The sequence below is a fragment of the Paramisgurnus dabryanus genome, chromosome 18 (genome assembly GCF_030506205.2).
Source record: "Paramisgurnus dabryanus chromosome 18, PD_genome_1.1, whole genome shotgun sequence".
Lineage (NCBI taxonomy): Eukaryota > Metazoa > Chordata > Actinopteri > Cypriniformes > Cobitidae > Paramisgurnus > Paramisgurnus dabryanus.
Window position 1 is genome coordinate 13,694,925 of NC_133354.1, and position 21,441 is coordinate 13,716,365.

General features: G+C 38.1%; 3 protein-coding genes across 5 annotated transcripts in view; all 3 read right to left on the reverse strand.

The window, feature by feature from the left end:
• The window catches only part of mfhas1 (multifunctional ROCO family signaling regulator 1), a 32,240-nt gene extending 22,874 nt beyond the window's left edge, over positions 1-9,366 (reverse strand). The window contains exon 1 of the mRNA XM_065286766.1: positions 6,096-9,366. Within this exon, the coding sequence (XP_065142838.1) occupies positions 6,096-8,943 (2,848 nt within the window). The 5' untranslated portion in view covers positions 8,944-9,366. The remainder of the gene's footprint in view (positions 1-6,095) is intronic.
• Positions 9,367-10,460: 1,094 nt separating this feature from the next.
• eri1 (exoribonuclease 1) lies at positions 10,461-15,038 on the reverse strand. Its single transcript, XM_065286767.2, has 7 exons — positions 14,705-15,038; positions 14,353-14,510; positions 14,040-14,256; positions 13,322-13,405; positions 13,095-13,204; positions 12,401-12,515; positions 10,461-11,187 (listed from the first exon to the last, which is right to left on the reverse strand). Exons 1-7 carry the CDS (start codon positions 14,780-14,782, stop codon positions 10,945-10,947), a joined length of 1,005 nt encoding a protein of 334 aa, XP_065142839.1. The 5' UTR covers positions 14,783-15,038; the 3' UTR covers positions 10,461-10,944.
• Positions 15,039-15,490: 452 nt separating this feature from the next.
• Positions 15,491-18,482, reverse strand: ppp1r3b (protein phosphatase 1, regulatory subunit 3B). 3 transcript variants are annotated; one of them, XM_065286768.2, is made up of 3 exons: positions 18,348-18,468; positions 18,010-18,266; positions 15,491-17,228 (listed from the first exon to the last, which is right to left on the reverse strand). In XM_065286768.2, exons 2-3 carry the CDS (start codon positions 18,036-18,038, stop codon positions 16,352-16,354), a joined length of 906 nt encoding a protein of 301 aa, XP_065142840.1. In that variant the 5' UTR covers positions 18,039-18,266; positions 18,348-18,468; the 3' UTR covers positions 15,491-16,351. The 3 variants fall into 3 exon arrangements, with proteins under 3 accessions (XP_065142840.1, XP_065142841.1, XP_065142842.1); XM_065286769.2 differs by lacking the exon at positions 18,010-18,266 and having other exon boundaries at positions 18,348-18,482; XM_065286770.2 differs by lacking the exons at positions 18,010-18,266; positions 18,348-18,468 and adding an exon at positions 17,335-17,979.
• Positions 18,483-21,441: the final 2,959 nt, after the last annotated feature.

The window sequence follows — 21,441 nt, forward strand, 5'->3', positions numbered from 1 at the left end:
GGAGTTTAGATGCAAAATCCTTTAAATGCACCCGTCAAACATGTTTTCTTGTAAATCAGCATGCCAAGTAGGGGTGTGCATTGGCACTGCCCTCACAATTCGATTCAATTACGATTCACCAGGTAATGATTTAATTCGATTCTACGATGCATTGCAATGCATCAGAAATCTACTGTAGTAGTAAAGTCAAGTGCAACTATTCTCAACAAAAACGAAAGCTTAGCAGCTTTAAGACAATGACAATTATATACCTGAGATGAGAATTTTACACACAGCGTAAGTCTTGTCTAGTTTCCCATTAACTTGCCCATATGTCTGCTTTCCATGGAAAAAGGTGCGTTTTTATTTACCCGTCTATCATGGTCATCTCTTTCTGCCTCAGCCATCTTGATTGTTGTTGTTATGTCCCCGGAAGTAATTGAAACTTCACAACTTTATTGTCCACTCGAGGCCAGAAAATAAACAGTGACATAATCAATTATGGCACTTTGCTGCATCGATGCTGAATCGTGCATGTGCGCATTGCGATGCATCGCCGAATCAATTATTGTTGACACCCCTAATGCCGAGCATGGCGATCAAATAAACGCCTTATTTTTAGAAATGTCAATTTAGTCATTTCATTGGAACTTAACAAATACAACTGTCTTTCGCTGCAAAACCCTCTAAGTACATGCAAGCTGTTTTGGCAAAAAACTCCACTTTTTAAAAGAATCAATTTCTTTGGACAAGTTAAAGAAAACTGTTGCAAAATCACTAAAGATGCAACTATAAAAACATGGCAAGTTATAAAAGTCAGAATGTAAAAATGAAGACCCTGAACCACACATTAAGGGGCGCTGTGATGCATGTGGCCGCCACATTCTGGTTGTATTCAGGTCCAAGTACTCACAAGGGGTAGCCTGGCTAACACCAGACCAGTCTCATAGAGAATGAGACGTGGTGTTGGAACCATATGCTCATTTTCTCGTATTTGAGGCGTGGTTTACGAGCCAGAGCCGTTTATTGAGCGCTACAATATGATATTAATAAATATCACTTACCATTTATAAGTTAAATTGACTTTGTCGACGACAATGCCTAGCAGGTTGGTCCTATAAAACTCTGTGGTTATCATGTCTTGCCATATCCAAACATCCTTCTTGGATATGAAATTGTTTAATGCCAAAAGTTGCTCTTTTTTTAAATAAACTTGCGTTCAAAACTACTTAAAACACCATCTAAGGCTGCATCGAAAAGTCATTTTGCGTCTGTTGCCGTGTTATAACAAATAACAAAACTGCTTCGGTGTGTCACATAGATGTCGTCATCGTCTTACTGCCCCTCCCTATTCTGTGATTGGTTCCCTATTTCAGGGGCAAAAAAGGGCCATAGTTTCCATGCTAGACTTGCAACGTAAATAAATTTGTGTGGGGAAACCCAGGTTACACAATGGGCACAAGTCTGAATGTGACTCACGATGGGGGGTTTTTTTGTGCAAAAATGGATGTGAATTTAGCAGATTCAAGTGGAATTTCTTAAAGAGCACCATTTTTTAAATTGCTAAAAACAATGTTATTTTTTGTATTTGGTTTAATACAATGTGGTCGCGTGGATTGTGATTAAAAACACATTATTTTCCACATACCGTACATTATTGTAACTCCAGATTTCACTCTCTCCCTAAAACACACATATTTTGTACAAAACTTTTCGATCTGAAAAGCTCTGTCTCCCTGATGGGCCAGCTTATCTGTACGTTGTGATTTGCCTGAATTGCTCTGACGTCAGCCGGAAATGTGACGCTCCTTACCATATTTGAAAGATTCGGTCACAATGCAATGCTAACAGGAGTTAACTTAAAGGCTGAGTCCGAAACGGTAAGAATTACGATAATGTCGGTCTTAACTACATCACCAATTCTAGGAAGTAAACTGTTGCCGTGTGTTTGTTGTAGTCCAAGAAAAAAGATTTACGTTAAGAGTTGAAAACTCGCGTCATTGTTTACTTTTGGGTATGTACCTTTTGCACATGTACTAATACACAAATACACACCAAAGGAAATGTAAAATCCTGAATCGGACCATAGGTGCCCTTTAATGGCCTGATGCAGAGATTAAGCAGATTTGAAGTGAGTGTATATATTATGAAAGTCCAGTTAATAAACAACTATAAAAAGCAACTTCTAAGACTTAAAAATAGTTTGCCGGCAATACATGTGACTCAAGCTCTGATGTGCAGCAACTCAATTTAACTCTGGGAACAAAGATAGAGCTCTCATTTCTCACACATCTCCTACCAAGACCAGGAACCAAAAGACTGAGGGTCAGTGTTGGCTACAACCCATGTTACTGTACCTGCTGCCATCTCAATTTAGACTCTCCTGGACTCAATGACAGCTTTTTATAAATATATCTCCAAATATATATCCTATTCCAAGAAGCAACTTTGCATCCCTATAACCAATGGCTGTATTTCCGAAACATCCTAAATTTAAATCCAACTTATTTGCTTAGTAACCATTAAATGTTAATATAGGAATTTTCTGTAACATGGCTCCAGGTCATCCCGTTGAAAACAAGCTTGTTGACACTAATAAAATACAGTGTGTGCGGAGCAACCAGTGACCTTTGCTTAGCTAAATATGGCGGTAAAGTCTAACTGTGTATGTTTAAGTCAGCAGGTTTAAATCACCTGCAAAACACGTCTACCAGCTTTATTTATGTCAAGCGTATTACTGAACACCCAGGCAAGCTCTCACACGCTAGGGTAAAAAGTTATTGTTACCATAAAAGCTTTAAAATTGGCCTTCATTGCTAATGTTAATTAATATATAACCATTTTTGCTCGTATCTGCTTATGTGACATCTACATAAACCCAAAAGCCTCAGCAACTCTGCAATGTAAAACTGGCTCTCTATGGCCATAATTACTTTCACTGTGTTTAGTCTGTCAGAGAATGGAGCTTCAAAACTAAATCAACATGCAAGCCGGCCAAAAATATCATTCCCAAATATGGTAAGATTAAAAACCTTGCTAAATTTCTAAAAGTCTGTCCATAGTCTGTCTGGGTGCAGTCAATATGTGTTTACAATAATGACTCAACTAATTCAATCTTTAAAACTAATTGGTGCTTAAGAGATAATGCACTTAAACAAGTCTTTACCATTGCAAAGACACTCCGCCTGAACCTGTTAATGGTTATGTGACAGGGAATGGTCAAGCGGAAAGCTGTTGGAAACGGGCTGCAAAAAGGATGTCCTGTCCAGCTATCTATCCACACATACAAATCTTCTATTAAAATATTCAAATACGTGTACATAATCAAAATATTATGTCAAAGCATGCAACATAATAAGCAGTTTAATGCACAAAAATGAACAACTTGCATGCACTGATTTTTTTTAGTACAAAGAACCCAAAAAGTGTGTTGACACTTAAGCCACATTTAAAAACATATGACTGCCATTGCATTGCATAGATCATCAACATGACCACAGGTAAATCCACATCATAATACACCAACATTATAAATCCTCTAAAACTTATCTCAGGGCCTCAGATTGTTTAAAACTTCAAGGCTGTGTGAAACCATAAAGTCATATTACGGTATGTCTACACTTCCTTACATAAGCTCAAGTAATTCCTGTTGAGCCTGAGCAAATGTGTCTCTTACATAAGCCATCACTAAGTTTAAAAAACACTCTCCTGTGCCAGTTTCAACACTGAATATAAAAATAGCAAATTACAATATACAGAAATATCACTCGGTGAGATACTTAAAACTACGGTAGTTTGCAAGACTATAATTCACCCCACGTCTCAACCCTGTTAAAAGTTCAAAAGATGTGAGGTGTTTTTACAAAGACTTATAAGGAGTTCACCATCCTTATTAAGGAAAAGACATATTGGCATAATGTTCCAATTGGTGGAACGTTGCATTATTCGATCCCTAAGGAACACACATACTGATAAATGTATACCTTGTTATGGATTGCATGTCACTTTGGATAAAAGCATCTGCCAAATGCATCCATAAATCTAAGCTCTCTGCCCTGCAGCATTGACCGCTGTGTGCTGGCCTCATCTGCATCCCATGATGTGAGGCATATAATATTGTCATGGCAACCATCTCCAATGCTGTAGCTGTGTGCTCAGCAGCACGGCAGGCAGCTCCAGCTAATGTGTGTTACTAGGTGTGGCTTCAAGCCCAGCGAGACAACGCCTCCTGCCAATGCGAGCCATGTCTCATTCTTTGTTTAGCCTAGATCCAGGCCAAAAAGATTTCATTTCACATGGATCCACCCTTAAGTGTATAAGCATCGGCAATAAATACAAACATAAACTCCCATTGTGCAAAGATGATCTCTCCTATCACTGCAGTTTTAAAGGGATATTTCACCCAAAAATGAAAATTGTTTCATTATTTACTCACTCTCATGTTGTTACAAACCCATATACATTTCTTTGTTCTGATGAACATGAAGGAAGATATTTTGCAAAAATCTTTGTAACCAAACTGATCAGAGGTGGGGCTGCATAACAACTAATCGCAACTAATCGTTAGCAGAATAAAAGTTTTTGTTTACATCTTGTGTATAATAATTACGTATATATAAATACACACACACACATGTATCATTTTAGGAAAATAAAATATTTGTATATATTAAGCATTTATAAATAAATTTCTTAAATAAATACTTGCTTTGTGTGTGTTTATATATACATTTAATTATTTTACACAATACACACACATATATGATGTAAACAAAAACTTTTATTCTGCAAACGATTAGTTGTTATGGAGCCCTAATCAGAAGCCCCATTGACTTCTATAGTAAGGAAAAAAATACTATGGAAGTCAATGGGGCCTCTGATCGGTCTGGTTGCAAACATTTCTCAAAATATCTTCCTTCATGTTCATCAAAACAAAGAAACGCATGTGGGTTTGTAACACCATGAGAGAGAGTACATAATGACAGAATTTTTTTTGGGGGGGGGGCAATTTCCCCTTTATTTACTCTAAGATACAAGGCTGATTTATTGCTGCATACGAGCAACGAGTTATATCAGTTTATTAGGTCTGTAGCCATAAAAGTGCAATAGGCTTTATGCCCAGCTGCACTACTCCCTGAACTTCAACCAGGTCCTTGTTTCCTGTCTGCCATTATTGGACAAACTGATTACTCCAGGTGTGTCTGATTATTGTTGTTGTGACTACTGAGGTCAGGCACACCTGGATTAATCAGTTTGTTTGTGACTACTGAGGTCAGGCACACCTGGATTGATCAGTTTGTCCAATAATGGCAGACAGGAAACAGGGAGCTGGCTGAAGTTCAGGAAGTAGTTGGGTATAAAGCCTATTGAAACACATATCTAGCAAAGAATGTCAACAATTTGTTTTTCAATATGAAATCCTCTCTCAATTTAAGCTTCATTGATATAAAAAAACACATGATGCAATAAGGAAAGTTATTATACATTTATCCCCAATTTTATCTGGCAAAGTGCAAGAAATTAAACAAAACCATAAGGGAAAAAAAAGAAAAGCACTAGGCTGCATATAAATGTGGGTCATGTGTAAAAGTTTTAGGCAAACACCAGCTTTGCTCTTTAAAAATAAGTTTTAATGACCAACCATATTCATTTGGGGAAAAAAAGGGATTATGTAAACAAAATAAAAAACAACCGTCAAAACATAAAAGCTTCATCAGGCAAAGTCAGTATTTAGTATGACTTCCCTTAACAACTAAACACATATTTCACTCTTTTGAGAAGACTGAAGTCCTGAAGTCATTAGATTAGGGTTGCTTTTCATTTCAGTTTAAGAGAACCCACAGGTTCCTGCTATTGCTTAAGAGTAAGTGGAGGTCACACTAAACACTTTAGCTTATAATTTTATTCTGTTTTGTAAAAAAAATCTGTATTTTCCAGTTGTATTTAAATAAACAGAATGAGAAATAATTATATATGGTCACTTCACCATTGCAATAACAACAAATCTAATGGTGGCATGAAGACAGTTCTGTATACGAGGCAATGTGGATTTGATCCCCAATTTTATTTGGCAAAATCATGAGAACAAGGAATAACAAAGAAGAAAAAGCACTAACCTGGAAAGGAATGTGGGTTAGGGGATCCTCTCTTTAGGCACTTGGAACACAGGACATGCACAGAGTAGTGAAGGCCAGGCCATTCCTGCAGAAGAACATTTAACTCTTCCACCAGGGGAATAATGGCTTGCCAAGCTGTCCAGATATTTGGCAAAGATGCACGGCTGGAAATGGAGAGGGTCTCACCCTGCAGCCTGCTCCGAGAGAGCCGGTAACTCACCGTCACGGGCACTTTACCCCGGTAGGCAAAGATGTGATGCTTTCCGTCGGACCGTTGCACCACATGGCTGTTGATTTGCACGCTATAACGTGCAAAAAGTCCAAGAGGGGTAAGAAAAGGAAACCTGTATTCAATTTGCAGCTGCTCAACTGAAAAGACCTGACCGGGGACGGATGGGCTCCCGCCGGTCGAGGGCTTGACGTGGGGCTCTTCAGTGCTGACCTGACTGGGGAATTTATACCAGACGGTTGCCCCGTTAAGTGGCTTACTGCGAGGTTTGTTGACACAGTAGCACACCCCCATTTTTTCCAGCAGTTCCATGATCAGGTGCAAGTCCTGCTGTGTCTGTACTAGGGGTTTAAGCAGCAAGCGAATGACGTTTGACGGCAGCACGCCGTGCAACACAAACGCTTCAATGTGACTGTGCATCTGAGTAGCCTTGGGGGCATCTCCATCATCTTCCTCTGTCTCCAGCTTCTCAAGCGTCGCAGCAAGGTCCTTCTGGAAAAAGACGTTTAAGATGGCAATAAACCGTGGCAGATTGTGGAAGACGTATTCTTTTAGTGTCAAGCTGTCTTCAAAGTACAAAAGTTTACCACTCTCGTGTAGGTAGGACAGAGCGCTTTGCAGGCGGTCTTCCGTCAGTCCCGCCTGCAGGCCCAACCGAGCTGAATCCCACCAGGAAAGCCATAAATCCTGCGGCTTAAAATGCAGCTCCTCAAGCATCTGCCATGATTTCGGTAGAACTCTGTGAAGGTTGGGGAAAATCTCTCTGTGATCAGCGACAGACATGAGCTTTTCTTTCAAGTGCTGAATGTTCCTCTGTGCCAACACACAGCTGACACAAATCACAGGAGACAGGATTTGTAATCGATTGTTCAGCATATATTGCAACTGGGACTTTTTGCGTCTCAAGTTTTTATCCGTAACGCCATAAAACGGCACATGTGGGCTACATGTCCGAACACCGAAGCCCTGCTCGAGGCCATCGTCGACCTGCAAGGTGAGCACATGTAAGCATTCAGTGTCCAACTTTTCCTGGATGGAAATTTGTCTGTGAATATCCAGGCACTTTTCTTCAATCTCTAACTCCTCACACAGGTCAGCGTGGGTTCCCACAATGCACACCACCGCATGTGGCACCTTGGCACTGAGCAGGTGCAAAAAATACCCAACCTGGGAATAAAAGCTCTTTGATGTGTACAATCTCAGATTCACCACCAGGACATAAAGAGCTCCAGGAGAGAGGAAAAATGGTTTGATAAGATCATAGTTTTGTTTACCCGACAAATCGTATACGATGAAAGTAAGACTCCGATCAGCATCCGCTACCCAGTTTGTAACATCAATACCCCTACCTCCAATTGCCATCTTGGCATCTGATGGTTTGCTGATAATGCACTGCCTGAGTGTGGTTTTCCCTGCATTTTTGTGGCCCATCAAAACAAGTTTAAGTCTGGGTTTTACTGCAGTTTGGGAGTGTGCAAGCTCCTTCTGATAGGCGGCTATGTAAGGTATTCCCTTCATGCACACTTCATACGGTGGCTGAATGAGAGGATTATCCTTCACCTTCCAAATGTTAACTTTGGCAAGTTTTCCGAAATTGTCCGGGAGTATGGCAATTTGGTTACCCTGTAAAACCAACTCCTCTAATTTCCCAAGCTCTACAACAGAGTCAGGGAGAAATGTTATTCTATTATTGTCCAACCACAAATTAGCGAGATTACACAGCTGTCCCATCTCCTCAGGGAGGAACGTCAGTTTGTTCCGGCTTAAATACAACTCCTCCAAACTAGTGATTTTGATAATAACCTGAGGAAAATCTTCGAAAGAGTTCGACGAAAGATTAAGCATTTTCAACTTTTGCAATTTTCCAAATGATTGTGGCAGTCTCGTGAGCAAATTATTATCAAGCATCAAACTTTCTAAGTTCTGGAGCTCACAAAATGTTTCAGGTAAGGAGGTGAGATGGGTGCTACTGAGCCACATGATTTTAAGAGACTGAAGCATCATGATGTTCCCCGGAAGACCCTCGAGTTTATTCCCAGAGCAGTCGAGCTCTTCCAAGTCACTGAGGGCGAGTATTTCAGATGGGAAACGCTCTAGCTTGTTGTGATCCACATCAAGTGTTCTGAGCCTCCTGAGCTTTGACCAAGACCCAGAAAAATCCCGTAACTCGTTGAAGCTGACATCGAGCTCCTCCAAAAACTGCAAAGTCCCAATTTGGGATGGCAGGTATTGGATTTTGTTATGACTAATACACAACTTTCTAAGCCCCTTTAAAAGGTCAATATCTTCAGAAACGTGGCTCAGGCAATTGTGACTCATGTCTAACTCAACCAGCTGACTAAGTTGAAATACTGCAGAGGGAACGGTGGTAAACTTGTTCCTACGGAGAACTAAAATGTGAAGCTTTGTCAGGGTCGAGCCCAGCCCCTCTGGGAGCTCCTGGAGGGAGTTATTACCCAGATTGAGGACCTCGATCTCCTTTATGTCCTCGGGTAATGTGATTTTCTGGCTGTTTTTGGCGCTCAGGGTCAACTGTCGCAGGTTGCTCCGCAGCTTCCTGGAGCGCAGAGCAGCATCCCTCCATAATCTGGCTGTCTTCAGGTTATTCTCCTCAGCCATCGTATCTGCTCAGCTCTCCTCCTTGTTTTCATTGAGCGCGAAGATCAATCACCTTGGAAGCATTGTACTGCTTTCGCTTGCTTTATTGATTCGGGTAGACTACTCCACACAGGAAGCCAACACGTAAACAATCCCCAAAAAACGTAGGTCCTTTCAGTCGCATTCAAGAAAACAGGGTTGGGCTGCGTTGTTTCACGCATCCTCTTCATCTGCGCCATCGACCACGGGATAAAAAACACACGCGCGCGTCAAAAGTCACATCTGCCCAGCGCGTGGGGCTGGCGATAACGCCAGCGCGTCCTCTGATACCACATAAGAGGTAATATCTAAGGCATATCCATCTGTGAGAATGAAAGAAGTGCAGCGGTGTTTGCTTCAGTCCTTCCCTGTGTGTCTCCGCCTATTCTCTGCGCATGCAGTCCGCGCGGAGCGTTCGTTCAGAGGAGCAGCATTGCGTCACAGCCGTGAACACACCTTCTCTATTGACCACGCAATGTAATAGTAATAATAAACGTCTGTTTTATCACTTTATATAAGTTTATTTAAATATTTAATATAAATGCAATATTCTGCTTTTCTTCTTTACGTGAGTAACTTATGTTTATTTTACTTTTTATAGCATTGATATTGTATAATAGTGATTCCTACAGAGGAAAATTAATATATTCCCCGTTTTTATATTTTCTTTTGAGATTTAAAAAAAATTTAAAAGAACTGTGAACGCGAGCCTTGCATAAACAAAGAACGTGATTGGTCGACTGGGTGGTGACGTCGAAATTCCATGCACAATCCTGGAGGACGCGTACGCGTATCACAATTTATTATAAAGGCAGCGTTTTAGATGATATTAACGTTACTCGCGTGCAGTTTGCTAAGATTTTGTGTTTAATACATTGCTGTCCCGATTGTTTTAGCTTAACTAATATAGGATAATGTATGACTAATAATAGTACCCAGTGTAAAAAACGGGCTTCAAAAACATTTGAAAGAAAATGTTAAAAATTTAAGATATGATTGGACTTATGTATGTGCCATGACAACATGGAAAATACAAAAAATGTAATATGTAGCGGGATAAATCAAAACATCGTCATGTAAATAAGCTCGACCTCCCTCCTTGATTACTTTTTACATTTTACATCAGCTTGTGTTGTTTGTCGCCATCTATTGGGCATGATGCGCATATGCATTTCCCACCATACAGCAATACTGTTTCTAATCAAATCTAAAGGTTAACAATGATTGATATCATATGCCTTTTCTACATAGGTTATTGTATACCCTACACAAATTAAAGGACATATGGTGGCCTTAAACAGAGGGAACTTTGTGTTCACCAGATGTTGCATAACCATACCCGATCTTTACCTTGACCATGGGAGCAAAGTGCACAAATTAAACAGTTTTACCTTAAAACATTTACTGTACCAAAAAATAAGATCTCAAGAGGCTGCAAGAGGATTAATGTTAATTTGTAAAATGCATCATCACATATCTGATTTTACAGTGACATCAAATAAAGACATAAACATTTTGTTTATTGACAATAAAATACAAATTGAGCTTTTAGTTCTCTGTGAATATGCAACAGGGAAGAAAATAAATGTGCAATTATTGACCATCTTGAAAACACCAATTATGTTACTTGTTTTTCCACAACCTCTGTGCATTTCAAGTTCCTCCAGAGCAAATTTCAGTATACAGTAGTACATAGTATATAACTCACTGTAAGGGTGAAAGCACAGCACCACTCTCCTGAACCTAACCCTAACCATGCTATGATATGAACTTTTACAGCTAAGATTATTATCACAAATGAAAGCAGTATATTACTGGTCTGCCCCAGTTATGTGGTGTACATAAAGCAGTTTTTACTAAAGCTGAATAATGCACTAGGTTTCAAATCAACATTGAGATTTGGTCACACAAAGACGTGCTTTCAAGTTTGGCCACATCTAGAAACTAAAATGTTGTTTTTGGAGAATCCTTTTGATTTTCATTTCAGTCTCTGTTCTTGGGATTTTGAGGTGCTGGTGCTCCTTCAAAAGAGGCAGATATGGGCACACTCCGTGGCTCCCCAGAATGTAAGCACTCATTGACCCGGAGCTGACAGCCGTCCTTTAGCATGTGAATAGCAATTCTAGCAATGTTGCGGGAGTCATCTAGACCACAGTGGGGACGACCTTCATACTGCATGCCAAGATTCTCAAGCATGCAGATAAGTTTAGTCTGATTACGAGCAACCTATAAGGGACCAGTATGAACGTTTTAGAATGATCATATAAAAGCTTAGGATCAAAAAGAAAATCAGGTGTTTGTAAACTTTTGAACTGGGTAATTCTGTTATGTAAAAAAAAAACTACATAAAAAAGTACTAAATTAAAACAAACCTTAAAGGAATACTTCAATTTAATAAAAAAGCGATAATTTACTCACCCCCATGTCATCTAAGATGTTTTTGTCTTTCTTTTTTTTTTAGGAAAACATTCTAGGAATTTTCTCAATTTAATAGACTTTATTGGACCCCAACAGTTTACAGCTTCAGTGCAATTTAAAATTGCAGTTTCAACAAAGCTTCAAAGGGCTCTAAACGATTCCAACCGAGGCATAAGGGTCTTATCTAGCGAACCGATCGTCTTTTTTCCAAGAAAAATAAAAAATATGCACTTTTAAACCACAACTTCTTGTCTTGCACTAGCCGTGTGAGGCGCCAGCTCGACCTTACCTATTACGTAATCACGTCGAAAGGTCACACATGATGTATGCGAAACTACCGCTCCAGTGTTTACAAGTGTGGAGAAAAAGACCAGTCTGATATAGTTGTATGTCACATCTGATACTAATTAATGTCTTTGTGTCTGTTTTTGTTTAAAATGGTCCGCAAATGTGCATTTCATATATGTAACGCCTGACCTTTTGACATGATTACACAATTTGTTAGGTTGCGCTGGTGCTTTACACGGCTAGTGCAAGATGAGAAGTTGTGGTTTATAAGTGAATTTTTTTTTGCATTTCTTGGTGAAAATGACGATTGTTTTGCTAGATAAGACCTTATGCCTCGTTTACGATCGTTAAGAGTCCTTTGAAGCTGCGTCGAAACTGCAATTTTAAACTGCAGTGAAACTTTGAACTGTTGGGGTCCAATAAAGTCTGTTAAATTGAGAAAAATCCTTTTCCTCAAAAAAAAAAAAAAACTTAATTTCTTCTCGACTGAGCAAAAAAGACATAAAAATCTTGGATGACATGGGGGTGAGGAAATTATCTAGAATTTTTTTAAGAAAGTGAAATATTCCTTTAATATTTTTAGAATAATTTCCCTTTTTTTCAACATTTTTCAGGATCTGCAAGGTGTTTGTAAATATACATATTTCATATTAAAGCAGGGAAGCTATTTGATTTAGTAAACATAATCTTCACTTTAATTTTTACAGAATTTAAGAATAATATAAAAAACTACCTTATAAAAATTTCCATAGGATTTTCTGATATTGATCCATTTTCTGGCAAACTGTGGGTATCTGATGCCACTCAATTTACATTGAGTATAAAGAAATTTTCCCATGTCCCATGACCTACACAGAAGAGGAGTAAGTTATACAACGTAGTATTTACATATTATGGTATTGCACATTATGGGGAGGTTTCCCAGACAGGGTTTATTCAATTCAATTGTTTAATTGTTTCAAAGCAGCTTTCCATTAAAAAAGCAGGAGAAAACACAGAAAAATCGGAGGACAGCATAAGAAGCAGAGTACAGCGGCTAAGATTATACCATACTAGCAAGAGTAGTAATAATGTAACATATAAAAGAGAGTTCTAAGTTAAGCCAATGTCAGCTGACTCCCTAGGGGTTGAAAAAAACTCCTAGGAGAAAAACCCTGTGGGGAAAAAGTCCAAGGTAGGAAAAAACCTAGTTTATCCTAGTCCAGGACTAAAATGCATGTTTAAGGTGTCTTAATTTAAAAAACATTTGCACTGACATATCTTAACATATATCAGTGCCATTGTTTTGTGTCAAGATGCACACCATGTAATGGTTTCTGTAAGGTATGTTTGTAAAAACAAAAGTCCTAGATAAATCTAAACCCTGTCTGGGAAACTGCCCCTGTGTGTTATTACAGGCAAGCTTAAAACTGATATTCAATCCTTACCCATCTGTCAAAAACATATATTTATACTTTGTGCCAAGTTCCTTCTCCTGCAGCCAAGAAACTGCTCGCTTGAGAACTGCATGAAATGTACCCGCCTCATCCACCAATTTCTAAAAACAAAATGTGTTAAAATTTTCATTAAAAAACAACATACTTAGACTGCAAAAAATTATATATATCTTCAAGTAAATATAATTTCAATCAGTAAGCAGTCTGTGAAACCTCACCTGTGTGATTCCAGTAAGTTTCACGCAAAAATCTGAAAGTTGTGGGTTTACTTCAGGCTTCACATACTCTTGAAATGAATCTACCTGCAATGACAGTAACCGAATAACAAACAAGTTATTCAAGTGTTTAAAAATTAAAATGCTTTTTTAACATTAAAGGGGACATTTCACAAGACTTTTTAAGATAAATCTTTGGTCTCCCTAGAGTAGCCTACATATTTGAAGTTCTAGCTCAATATATATCCCACAGATAATTTATTATAGCATATTAAAACTGCCACTGTGTAGGTTTAAGCAATAATATTCAGTTTTGTGTGTGTACGTTATAATGCAAATGAGTTGATCTCTGCATTTATTGGCATGCAGTGGTTGGATAGTGCAGAATAAGGGGAGGTATTATCCCCTTCTGACATCACAAGGGGAGACAAATTTCAATTACCTATTTTTTCACACGCTTGCAGAGAATGGTTTACCAAAACGAAGTTACTGGGTTGATCTTTTTCACATTTTCTAGGTTGATAAAACCATTGGGGACCCAATTATAGCACTTAAACATGAAAAAAGTCAGATTTTCATTATATGTTCCCTTTAAGATGACAGTATTCGGATCAGTCTGTTGATCAAGATAATATGATCTCATTATTAAACTTAACATTACTGTTGCACTGATCAATGCGTTTCCACATCCGTATGCCAGACTGTTCCCTCACCAACTCACAATCTCCAAGCTGCGTGTGTCAATCAAAACCATGGGGAACTCGATTATTTCATGGTTGTAGTCAGTTGGGTTACTCTCCTCACATGTGGCCTCGAAGTCCACTACACAGATGAAGTCAAAATACTGATCACCGTTTGCTCCTGCAGCAGCCAAATGCATCAGTTTTTGCTTTTTGTAGTAGTTTTTGAGGCGTTTCTTCAGCACATCCTTAACACCCCTGAGAAAAGCAAAATATTATTAAATAACAGATTGCTTTAAACTATAAATAACAGTAAAGATTAAATTTATATTACACATATATCAATTACAGTACCGGGTGTCAAGCTTTAACTCGGCACATTTGGCACGCAGCTCATCTCTGCTCATTCTATTGATGGTGCCGTTTGCCACTGCGATCTCCTTGTATACCGGATCGCTGAAATCTCCATGATTTGGGGAGGAAGGCTCCTGCACCTCATTTTTATTAGAGGTCTAAAAGAGAGACAAACAATACTAAGTTGCTTTAGTGTTCTCTTAACTTTAACAATAAATGCAAGTGTACAACCCCTTCATAAGCATGACGTTGTACGCAGATGATATAAATAATAGCGGTTTCAGAGTCAAGACCAAATAAACTAACGTTACATTAAAGCACAAAACTAGACTTTTAGTGTTAATATACTTACATTAGAGCAACACTGTTCTTCTTGGTCTTTTTCAGACGCTGCAGTTTTATTTTTGTCAGACTCTTTCTGTGCCTCCATTGAGTTTTGACAGTCTATTTCATTTCAAAAACACATCTGTTTTTCGCGCGTCCACACGACGTGTCTCCTTGAAGGTCGGCCCTTACGGAATATGACAACACTAAATGTTTGTATTTAAATTGGTTGGTCTATTTCGTGGATATATATACATTGTATTTAACCCCAATGCAAATAATCCAACTGTAAAGCAATTTTCCTAAATGTGCGCCAAGCACAAACTACTTCCTGTTTGAACGTCTACTGGATAACGTCATGAAAAGAATTAATACAAAATAAAAGGACTTTTCACAATAAAAGCCCCCCTCAGTCTTTCATTTTTTTTTTTTAAATAGTTGCCGCTACAAGTCACAAAGATAGGGCATCGAGTATAACAAATAAGGGTGGTTTCCCGGACAGGGATTAGCCTAAAACAGTACTAGGGATAAGCCTAAAACAGCACTAGGGATTAGTTTAATTAGTAAATATAACTAGTTTTAACAAACATGCTTTACTTAAAACATTACTTTTAATGCATTTTGAGGCAAAACAAATGTATGATGTATTTAATGATATGATGGTGCAAGTTGTTTTTTAGTTTGGACAGCTCTTACATTTATTTTAGTCTAGGACTAGTCTAATCCCTGTCCAGGAAACCGCATTTTACAGCTTCCAAACAAATAATTTAAGTTTAGGTGGTGCTGGATGTACAGAAAAGACACAAGTCAGAAGTCAACTGCTTCAAACGCTAATACTTTATTTCGATTTCCAACAAATGGGGGAACATTTAAAACATTGCATTAAAATGCACATATTGAATGTACCCAATACCGCCAAAAGAACTTCTTTTCAACAAAGTCTTTAAAGTGGTCCTGACAAATCTGTGTTCAGGTATAAACATTAAAATGGGTGAAAAGGAATTAAACACTGCAACAAATTAAAGTGCATACATTATCCAGAACAAATTATATATAAATACACATCAACGTAACAGCGAACTAGAATAATCCTGTTGTGTAGACAATTTCAGTGAGAATACACCATATCTAATAAAAAACACAGTGACTTTCTTTAGAGTTTTGTTTAGCATTTAAAAAAACATGAAATGTAGCATACTTAACAGCATATATCAATCAAGGTTCATTCAGGAAAAGTCATATTTCATTGTTTTACATTCATAGAGAAGAAAAAAAAACGTATCCTTTTCTTAGGTCAATCTCTTTTTTGCCTTCAGCTGCCAATTCGGCTTTTCGATAGAAAAACAGCACATTCTTTAAACCGAAGGTATATAGTCACAACGTACGGTTTAGAATACATACTGGCCAGTCATTAAGCACAATACCAAGTAAGAAATTAACTATACATTTTTCCAAGGTCCACAGAGAGTAGCAGCAGGACAGAATATATACAAATCTCAAATCTGAAGAAAAAAAAAACATCCCTGCAAAACTAACATAAATGCATCCTACAAGCATGTAAAAACAAATGCAATTTGCTCCATAATTACACATTTGTATTGCACCATGAACCATATTTAAAAAAAAAACATAACTCATTCCATTGCAAAATGTAGTCCATTATTGATGATGACTCTTAGTAATACGGACCAATGTCTTCATATCCAGCGTAACTTGGCCAATTGGGAACGATTCCATTAGAACATCGAGGGCTGCCATATCTGTCAAAATTAACGTCCCAATCACTCACGCCACACTGCTGCTGGCCATCACTAGACTCACTCGAACTCTTTTTCATCGTTGACTGAATGATTTTGTAATTCTGTCCTTGGTTGTTGTCCCAGAGTGCAAGTCCATTGACCTCATAGCAGATGGCAAACTCAATGCATTCATGTGGAGCCACTTGATCAGGTAAATTTGCTTTGAATGAAAAAGTGTCACGGTTTGAGCTGGTGTAGGTGTCCTTTACGTACTGGCATTCTACATCAGTGTGGGTCTTCCAAGTGTCAAACGTAATGCGGAGTTTCACAGACTTCTCAAAGGAAAGGTTTTTGACTTTGACCGTACCTGCTATACATTTCTCCTTAAGCATGCAGTGTTCAAGGCAGACGTGATCATTTTCTATACGCTGGCGAAACTTCACGTAATCTGCGGATGGCTGGTCGAAGTCCAGGATTCGTTTGTTCTTTTCTTCTTGAAGAGTAAGCGAAGAGGTTAAAAAACGCTCAATGTCGCTTGGGATTTCTATGGGGTCATCATATTCGGAGAAGACCTTCACTGCTGTCAGATTAAGACCCTTGTGATCAGCAAATGATACCCGCTTCTTGGCTTTGCCAGGCACTGGCAGGGGTGCGCTGACTCTGCGAGAACTGAAACTAAACTGGTGCAGGCATGGCCGCAAAGGCCTGCTGAATTTGGACATTCTCTGCTTCAGAAACTCCTCGTTGGACAGATAAAGCGGCATGGCCAGTTCGATAGGCATTGTGGATTCGTTGGGAGGGCAGCCACACACACTGAAAATACATGAATACATGTATTAATAATACAATTCTTTAAATCATTTTGGTTGTAAGATGATGAAAGGGTGCAAAGCATGACCAGTTTAAACTTCATACTTACTACAGTACACCAAGCAGTGCTTAATATAAATTAAGTTTGAAATAATTTAAACGTCACGCACAGCACGCAGTGATCAATACATACTTGGGGTTAAATAATTAAACATTACGTAATGATACCAGTAAGCAGGTCACACAAGTTTATATTAAGCAAGTCAAACAAGTTTATCTTAGCTGGAGGCCATATAATGGATTTGGAAAGGCCCGTGAAGCACTGGGGATATTTGGCGCCCTCTAGTAATCATTACTTAAAAAAAACTTAAATTACATTTAGCACTTTTAAACGACAGAAAATGCTAAAGTTTACGACTATTTACTATATTGTGTGAACAAAGTAACACGAATAAAATATTGGAGACTAAAGACACGTTGCTCCCATCTTCAAGATGCACGCTTTACCAATTCACATATACAACAACCCCAATCTACATTTAAGAAAATATTTTCACTAAAATACGTAAAAATAAAAATAACCAGTGCAGTTTCAATCAGATTTTCTAAAAAACGTACAATGCGTAAAATACGTAGCATTTTACCATATACGGTTAGAACAATGAAACATTGTTCCGGCATGTCTAAAAGCACGAGCAAACAAAAAAGTAGCAAGCAAATAACTGTGAATTGTAGCAATACGAATTGGCAAGGTAAATGAAAAAGCAAATAGTTAAATTCACACCTGTTGGAGCTCATTTGCTGTTGCAGCATTCGCCTGGGTCCAACTCAACACAGCATCACGCCATACCATAATACTATCTTCATCTAAGATTATCCAGCCCGGAATATCGTTGATTTAGCTAAATTTGTTGTGCAAGTTTTCTTTCACGCTGTTATATTTACGTTAAACCTGCCCCGAGGATGGCTAGCGTGCACGTCTCTTCCTGGTTTTGTTGTCGTTTTCCTGAACATGACTACTTTAAAGTACAGGTTTCCTTCCTATGATTAAAAAAACGAATGAGCTCGTGAATTAATTTCTCGGGTTAAGTGGCTCTCACAGAAGCGTAACTTGTTGCTTACCTGCGTTACGGCATTTAAATGTCTTGTTTAATTAATAAAGGCTTCGGTTTACACGCGTTGAAACCTTCCACCAACATATGTGTGTGCTGTACTGGGTCACACCGGTGTAGTACCGGCTCCCAAAATGCATTTTTGCCAAAGATCAGCCGGTGTTCACATGGACAGCTTGCTTGAACCAATCACAGCAGGCCTAAGGGGCATGCATGGACCCCATGGGGATCGATGGGTGTCACGTGATTGTGGGACTGGGGGTCAGTAGGCCATGCTCGATGAAGTCTCCACGAAGTTGTAAAAATATCCACCACTTTTTCTCCTGTCAGTCAACATGCACATACATGATGAACTCAATAACCTGCACTTGCATTTACAACCACGCTAGACTTGTAAATGTAAAGATACAGTTTTGGCCTTTTATGAATTAGTTAACCTGAGATTAGGCGTAGAGGCTCTTGTGTATTCGTGTGAATTTGCATTCGTGTGTTTGTGTTAATTTGCATTCAGGAGTAAGAATTGTAAAGTGAGATTCAGGGATGCCAACTTTTCTTAGTAGCTGAGATTTAGATTCAGGGGGGAGGTACATTTAATTCACATGCATAATAATAGTTAATGATCACCTTATTGCTTTAATATTGATTCAGCTAATTAATGCTATTTAGTAATATAAACATACGTTTTCTGTTACAAAAAAAGAAAGAAAGAAAAGCGCCATACAAATAAATGTGAATTAAACTGAATTAAGGTAATTCATGCTTGGTTTGGCCGTTTCTTAATCCGAAGGCTGCCGCCTGGGGAGATCGCATATGCAGGTTGCATACGTCATCAATCCTGGTTTATTTAAGTTAACTGAGCATTACATTTACAAGTCATTGGCATATTACAACTATTTACGATTAACTAAGAATAACAGTCAACTGTATAATTGTTATATTCTGAAATAAGACAGTCTTGATGACGCATGGTGCCTCGAAATGCGACCTCCGGAGGCTGCAGCCCTATAAGTAAGAAAATGTAAGTTTTTAAAACTTAAATTTTTAAGTGTTACCAATATAATTTTTTTTTTTTTTTTTATATATGTTTTTCTTAATTTTAAATAAAGCAAATGTAAATTTATACAACTTTACCAATTGAAGTAAGTTTTTTTTAAGTAGGACAGCTTTCATTTTTTACTATGCATTTTGCAGGCATATATAACAGCATCTAGTTACAGGTGGGTCCAAAGATTAAAACACAGTATGGTTATTATTATATGTGCTGATGGCCGACCGCACACTTCTTGTCGAACTGCGACTGTATCTCTACTGTTTCAAAATCGTTCAGATATGAAGGTATGGAGTTAAGCTGTACATCCTGACAGAAAGACAGTCATTTATTTCAACAGAATGAGAATGTGAGATAGAGCCTCAAGCATGTCTTGCAACCCTGATTTATAATCTCACCTATATTTAAAAATATGCCCTCACCAAAGGATAGCTGTCCGGTGTTGTTGCAATGGTCGCTGAATGACAGTGGTTCATGTGTAAAGGAAACTAAATCCCTTTTGGTTTATAGCCTAACTGCTTTCTGTCTCTGGTGGCATGCTGTCTAAGAACTGGTCTGTTTTCAGGGACAGTCGTCCTCAAACTTTTTCAGCTAGAGGGCTCTTTGTGTAGGGTATATCCCTGTGTGGCCCACAAAGAACATTCACGACACAAAGCAATCTCAAACTTAGCTAATTTATTAAACCAAATACATACATTTTACAGTACTGTTTTTTGTAGGTTTTATTTATGTGATTTTTGATTACATAGAATGTATGATAAATGTATATATTTCATAAAATGTAATGAAACTTTAACCCCCACCCCCAACACTATCTGCCAGCCCTTAAAGAGCTACCTATAGGAGGAGGATTGCCCAGGTTTTTTGTGTGAACAACACATAGGCTATACAGATTTTAAGGTTTTCAAACAAAGATAATGGACAGGGATTAGTTTAAGCCAGGACTAGGCCTTAGTTTAATTATGAAATATAAGTAGTTTTAACAAACATGTCATACTAAAAACATTACTTGTGTGCATTTTGAGGCAAAGCAAAGGGTACTGATGTATTTTAATATATGTCAGTGCAAGCTCTTTTCAGTTTGGACAGCTCTTACATTTATTTTAGTCTAGGACTAGTCTAATCCCTGTCCAGGAAACTGACCCAATGTATTTATTAACTGGATGCTGCAGTTCTTTTGATATAAATGGGAAAAAGGGCAACTTTTAATATGACCGCTCTAGCGACAGAAGTCCTGCCTTGCAAAGAGCCAATTATCAATAGTTAAAAACTGACGTTTCTTTGGAGGAGGGGCATTGAGCAGTGTGTTTTGAAGTAGCTACTTGCCACAGCCAGACAGTCTTTACACATGCAAAGTAGCTGAGGAGACCTGGAAAAATATTTTTTAGCATCATTTTAACTTAAAGAACAGTATTTACATTACAGTTGATGTCAGTTTTAATTATTTGTTGAAAATATGTTGTTTTGATTTGAGCCAGCAAGAGATAATTTCCTCATTTAAGTTGATATGGCTTGGTCTTAGATGACTGAAATTACTGCTCGGAGGCATTGCAAACATATGCAAATTTCCCTAAAGGCACTACATTGGTTTTACTGGTATACCAACCTCATCTTGAATGGAACCCTTAAAGGGTTCCAATGTACTGTTGAGAAACACTGCATTATTAGACAAAAAACTGGAGAAAAACTGCAAAAAACTTTATGATATGCAACAACTCAAAAAACAAAAAGCTAAACATGAACATATCTTTTGAAAGCTAAGATTAGTGTGATTCGAATGATGTAAACCTTTTTAAGATACAATCAACACAGAAGTCCTTTTTAGGTGTTTTTTAGCCTATTCATTTCAAATCAATAGATAAGACATATAATGGGGACAAGAAAAGGTCAGATGAATGGCGATAACCAATATCTTTTAAATCTTTCTGTACCAATCAAGACAGTTTTATCTGAAATATGCTTTTATTTTTTAATATGCTTTACATGTAAATGTGGTATATAAATCAAATTTTTAATATATTTAAACACATAGTATGACAAATGGTTTTTATGCTTG